The sequence below is a fragment of the Chroicocephalus ridibundus genome, chromosome 19, assembly GCF_963924245.1.
Source record: "Chroicocephalus ridibundus chromosome 19, bChrRid1.1, whole genome shotgun sequence".
NCBI classification, from domain to species: Eukaryota; Metazoa; Chordata; class Aves; order Charadriiformes; family Laridae; genus Chroicocephalus; species Chroicocephalus ridibundus.
This window is the reverse complement of record NC_086302.1, coordinates 1123794-1129760: the sequence shown is the minus strand read 5'-3', so window position 1 is coordinate 1129760 and position 5967 is coordinate 1123794. Positions and strand designations below refer to the sequence as shown.

General features: G+C 61.1%; 1 protein-coding gene across 1 annotated transcript; it reads right to left on the bottom strand.

Annotated features, from left to right (window-relative positions):
• Positions 1-201: 201 nt before the first annotated feature.
• On the bottom strand, positions 202-5727 carry YARS1 (tyrosyl-tRNA synthetase 1). Its single transcript, XM_063356080.1, has 14 exons — positions 5703-5727; positions 5530-5594; positions 5099-5245; positions 4809-4984; positions 4462-4591; positions 4038-4118; positions 3611-3703; positions 3271-3406; positions 2965-3050; positions 2350-2485; positions 1874-1968; positions 1545-1738; positions 1263-1404; positions 202-1008 (listed from the first exon to the last, which is right to left on the bottom strand). Exons 1-14 carry the CDS (start codon positions 5716-5718, stop codon positions 898-900), a joined length of 1608 nt encoding a protein of 535 aa, XP_063212150.1. The 5' UTR covers positions 5719-5727; the 3' UTR covers positions 202-897.
• Positions 5728-5967: the final 240 nt, after the last annotated feature.

Sequence of the window (5967 nt, the reverse complement as noted above, 5' to 3'; positions counted from 1 at the left end):
GCTTGTTGCCTCCTGTGCTTCCTGGCGTATGGCCATGGCCTTGCCATGTGGCACCTGCCCTTCCCAGCGGTGTCGAGCTCTGGGGCAGGCACAGACACCCCCCCCCCACTGGCTCCCAGCACCGCTGCCCACACAGGGTGGGCACCAACACGCAGGAGCAGGGCTGGCTGCCAGCTCAGCCACCTCCCCCCGCACAGACAGGCGCACCCGGGTGCACTCAGCTTCACGTTTTATTTGAGTTTACGACAGACAGATGGTTCCCGAGTCACTGTTCAAGGCCTGTGCCCCCCATGGCCCCCCAAGGGCTCGGGATAGACCCACCAGTGCTGCCCGGGCTCCCGGCCAAAGAGCAGCACCAGCAGCAGCCCCAGCCCCGGGGGGGCTGAGCGCGAAGCAGGGGGTGCCCGGGCAGAGCAGGGGACAGGGCCCGCCCGGCTGCCAGGCGTCTGCCCGCAGCTCTGTTAGCAGCAACACAGGTTTGAGCAAGCAGCCTTCCCTTTCTGCCCTCTCTGCTGCACCCGCACATGCTGTCCCAGTCGGAACCAGCGGGCAGGGCATCCAGTCTGCGGCACAACTGGGAGCGAGCCGACAGCCCCAGCGCAGAGGCTGAGGCCACAGGCACAAGTCACACAGGTCCCTTAGGTGTGGTGCCAGTCCCCAGAGCTGGCCTGCAGCCAAGGCACGGCCGCTGGCTGAGCAGGCCCAGGACAAGGGGGATGTCGGAGGCAGCTCTCCAGGTGGGAGGCTGCAAATTCAGTCCCAGAGCCCCCAGGTCGCGCAGGGCTGAGCCCCCAGCTCGGGGCACCAGGGGGGAGATGGCAGACACCGGGGAGGAGAGCCTGGCTGGCGTGGTGGAGGGGACCAGGCAGGAGGCATGAGCAGCAGCTCCGGCACTTGTTAGCTGATGCTCCCTCCCTTCAGGCTTTTACAGGAGACTCTCCCCAGCTTGGTCAGGAAGTTTTTCTGCTTCCACTGGGCGACACAGTCCTCAGAGATGCGGAAGTCGGCCTGGGGAGGAAAGCAGGGGAGGCAGGGTCAGACCTGGGCTGCCAGTGGCGCCTCGCTCAGCCGATGGAGGGGTTTGTCTCCTCCACGGCTTTGCTGACAGTAGCGAACACGGGCACTGAGCAGCAAATAGCTAATTTGGGGTCACCCACAGTGGGGGGCAGTGGCATCTAAGTGTCCTTAAGCGCTGCCCCACTCAACACCTGGAGCCCCAGCCACTCTGAGCTGTGGCCCAGGCCTCCAGCGCAGGCCCTCACCTGCAGCTTCTCAAAGACCTTCTTCTTCGGCTTGAGCTCGTCGTCGGGCTCCCCACCCTCGTAGCCCTCCACGTAGACGCGCTCCCCAGCGCAGCACGCGGCCGGCGGGTCCAGGGGCTCCACCTGCCGTGGCTCCCCCACACTGCAGAGGGGTGTGGAGGAAGCAGAGTCACCCCGAGGCAGCACCCACCTGTCCCCCAGCACCGCCGGGCTCTGGGGCAGGAGAGGGGGGTCTGGACTGCACCCCTGGAGGGGTATGGCTCCCGATGCCCCCTCCCTCACCTGGAGGCACACAGCACCATGCCCTGCGACTCCACACCCCTCATCTTCTGGGGCTTGAGGTTGCAAAGCAGCACCACCAGCCTGTCCTGCAGCTGCTCCTTGGGGACGAACTGCACCAGGCCACTGACCACGGTGCGGGGCTCAGGCTCGCCCACATCGATCTTCTCCACGTACAAGCTGTCGGCATCCGGGTGCTGCCAAGCAGAAGCAAAGTGAGGAGCAGGTGAGGTGACTGGGGTGGCAGAGAAGGGGGCAGAACCCCCCACATGCATCGAGTGCCCATGTCACCATGCGGGAAGATCTCTCCCCTCTCCCCGTTGCGCCCGTACCTTTTCCACACTGATCACTTTGCCAACACGGATGTCCAGCCGGGACGGGATCACGTCCTCTGGCTCCGAGTTTTTGGTGCCCTTCTCTGCAGGCTCTGCAGTGCAAAGGGGACAGTTGTGCCACTCAGCATAAACCCAGGGAGTTGGCCAGGCCCTGGGGCACACACAGTGATGCCCAAATGCTGGCCCTGGGGCCCACTGAATTCCCTGTTTGTCTCTATCCCAGACAGCACAGTCCCTCCTCCACTTTGCTGGCCTCTCAAGCACCAGAGAAGCACGTTGGCATCTGTCCTCGCTGGGACAGGCAGACACCCCTGGTGCTGGCCTCTCCTCACCCTTCCCCATGCTCTCCAGGGCTGCTCCAGAGACTGAAGTTTCAGAACTTCTCTCTAAGCTCGGCCCCTGGAGGGATTCTCTCCCACCCAGCCCTGCGTGACCAGGGCCCCACTTCCGTGAGCTCCCAGCAACCTCCTTACTGGCTTTGGACGGGTTAGGATAAGCTGCACTGGTCAGCTTCTTCAGTTCCGGGCTGTTGAATTTCTCTCTGATGGGGTCAAGCAGTTTGTTCAGGGCCACTTCCACTGAGTTCTTCAAGTCTCCGGGATGCACAACCTGTATCGCGACAGACAGACGTGTTCCTGCATGGTTTCCTCCCAGGCAGGGGGAGCAGCAGAATTCGAGTCACCGATCTGAGGCCAGAGAAGCAGGAACTGGAGACCATGCAGGGCGGGGAAATGAACCCCAGCACTTAGCTTGATTCCCCCTCAGAAAACAAAGCCCCTCTTCTAGACACTTTTGCTTGCGGCCTCAGCTGGGAACAGCAGAAAACATTTAAACTGCTGCTCTGTTCCAGGGTGTGGCTGACGGGGTCCTGTCCTGCACCAGGACAGCTGGTGTCCCCACATCCTTCACCCATCCTTCAGGCTCTCCTGGCTAGGAGCTGCCTGCCACCCTACAGCCACTGGGCCATGCTTTGCTCCACACTCTCCCCCGGTGCAGATTTTCGTCTCCCACTGCTGCTTAGAGCCCTCTCACAGCACTCTCAGGAGCCTCACAGACAGGGAGAGGGTTCAGTTCCTCCCGGCACTCACCTGCTCAGCAAAGTCTTTCTCCAGGGCCTCATAGGTTGTGTAGGTTTTGTTTCCTCCCCACTTTTCTTCTCGCAGAATCACAAACTCTGCAACACAGAGACTTTAAGGCTCAGATTAACCCAAGCGGAGACTCACCCCCAATCAGCCAGATGAACCACCCACCCCACTTAGCCCAAGAGCTGAGGGGAGCCGCAGCAGGGGCTGGGGAGGGGGCACTCAGGGGCAGGCAGCTTCAGGGGACACATGCTCCCCCTCTTACCCACAGGATAAACTAGCCCCAGCGCCTGAGCCTGGGGAGCTCCTCACCTGACTTGAGGGGAAAAAGGACATGCTTGATGAAGGAGAGGACACCGTTATTCTCCACGTTCCCTGGCTCGCAGAAAGCCTTCTTCAACTTCTTCTTCACATCCTCCTTGCGGTCCAGAAGGTCAATCTTGGAGTCCTGTAGGAAGAGATTTCCGCAGCCTTTTACCCAACGTCACACCCAAAAGAGACAACTCATGCTGGAGTTGCTGCGACTTCTTCTTAGACCCCAGCACGAGTGGAGAGAGAAGTCACCTTCTCTTGGGGTGCAGCATCTCTGCCCCCAGCCATTAACCCGTCCCCCTGCAGAACCCCTGACCACAGCCACCATTCAAGGACCAACCTCTTCTGACGAGCTCATTTTGCTGCCTGTCAGACCAGGAACCATCGGGTTCATCAAATGGACACGCTTGGCATAGCCCAGGGAAGGAAGGTACTGGGAAAAAGCAAGGAGGCAAGTCACGGGCAATCCTCTTCTGAAGATCAGCTTTAACTCACAATCCCTGTTTGTCCCTGGCTCCAGGTAACTTGGGGACCCAGAATAACAAGACTCAGAAAACTATTGTGAGTTCACAAGGCACAGACAGCCACAGCCAGGGATGCAGCACACCAGAGCCCTGCAGACCACGAGTGCAGCAGCAGGAGCTGTGAAGGATGCTGTGGTGACAACCGAAATCACAGACACGCTTATCCCAATGGATTAGCAAGTGTTCGAGCCCTGAGCCAGGTGTCAGCATCGCAGGGGGCTCAGAAACACCCCCATTCCTCACCTTCTCTGCAAAGGTGAATATCTTCCTCTGATCAACTCCTCCAAACTGTGCGTCAACCTTGAGGTACTCCTCATCCAGGGCCTGTGGAAAGACACACACAGCCTTGAGACTGGACCCAAGACTCCACACTCCAGCTGTGTTCAGCCTTTGGAGGTCCTGCTCATCCCCCAGGATCTGCCCAGCCTCTGCCAGGGCACTCCAGCCCTGGGAAGGACGGGAGCTCTGGACTGCCTGCTGTCCTGCAGCTGGCTGGAGTTGCTGTAAAAGCAGCTCTGTGTTCAGGTTATGCCTTGTGCTACTGCCAGGTGTAATATTGGGGTGGAGTATAACGACCTTGGCATTCAGCCTCACGCGTCCCTGCAGTCCTGGCTTCGCCCAGCACTTCCCTGGCCAAGCAGCTCTGTTGACCTCCCTCTGCACACACCTGCAGGCCTGGGTAGAGCAAACCGCTCAGCAAGGGGTGCTCCACCTGCTTCACAACCTCCGCGCCCGCCTTCTTCGCGTCATGCTGCGTCACCACGGATGAGAGGCGATACACGTCCAGCGTGTACTCCCTGTGGGAAGGGACAGCACTGTTAGCACCAGGGAGGGGGACATCTTTTAGAGCTACTTCACATAAATACCGGTTCTGGCCACATCAAGAGGAGTCCAGACCTGGAGGCACCTTCACTTTGTTCCCTGAATGGCAGTGCCTGGGAAAGAGGCTCAGGAACAGCAGAAAGCCAGGTCTGGCTCTCCCTTCCTGACAGGACCAGGCAACCCAGAACTCACTTGCTGAGCTGGTAGTCAGTGCCCCGGACGAACTTCAGCTTTTCCAGGGGCACCCCAATGCTCTCCAGCATGGCTTTGATCACATTCTCATAATAGCAGGTGCGCAACTCAAGCAGCTCCCAGGGTGCCTTCATGTTGTCCAGGTAAGCGTGAAGGTCAGCAAAGAGTATCGTCACCTAGGAGAGAGGGGGACAGAATCAGTGCCGCAGTGCTCAGGGGAAATGCACGTTCCCACCCACCAGCGTGGTGACGAAGTCACACAGGGTCCGAGCTCCCAGCCGGCCACCTACCTCACACCCTGCCTTCAGGAAGTCTGCGATCTTGGACATGGGCACGAAGTAGGCCACGTGTGGCTTGCCCGTGGTGGCGGTCCCCCAGTAGATCTTCAACTCTCGCTCCTTTAGGATGGCCATGAGCTTATCCTCCCCCAGCACCTCCTGTGGAGGGCCAAGACACACATCCAGCAGGGCTGAGCCTCCCCGGGAACACGCTGGGGGAGGACGTGGGCAGGACAACGTCCTGCTGAATGGCCGAGCCCCGAGCCGTGCCCAAGCTCCGGCCCACCCTGCATGCAGCATGTCCCCGGGGCGTCTCCCGGGTCCTGAGGCTGATCCGGACCCCCCTCCACTTCGCCCAGGACCTGCCCTGGGCCCGATCCGCCCTCCCCAGGCCCCGATCTCCCCCTGCCGGCCTGCCCAGGCCCCGATCCCCCCCCCAGTACCTGCAGGTTCCGGGTGATGAGGTGATACTTCTCCTGCGGGCCGGGTGCAGGCTCCATGGCGGCGTCTATAGGGAAGGAGACCGCGTTACTGGAGGCACCAGACCCCCGGGAGCCCGCCGAGGCCCTGCCCGGTCCCGGAGCCGCCCCGCTCCCCTCGTCCCAGCCCCACCGACCTTCCCCGCGTTGCATCAGCTCCGCTCGGCGCTCGCCCGCCACGCCTGGGCGTCACTTCCGCCGCCCCAAACGCCGAGCTGCCGATGAGGAGGGGGCGTGGCCGCGCTCCGCCAATCAGGCGGCGCCTCGCGCGCTGCGGGGTATAAGATGGCGGCGGGTGAGCGGAGCGCGGCTCGTTCCGTCGCCAGGCCTGGCTCAGGCTTCGGCGGTTCATTGGTCTTAGTGTAGCTTTATGTTTGTTTATTGGGGTTTTGGTTTTTTTTT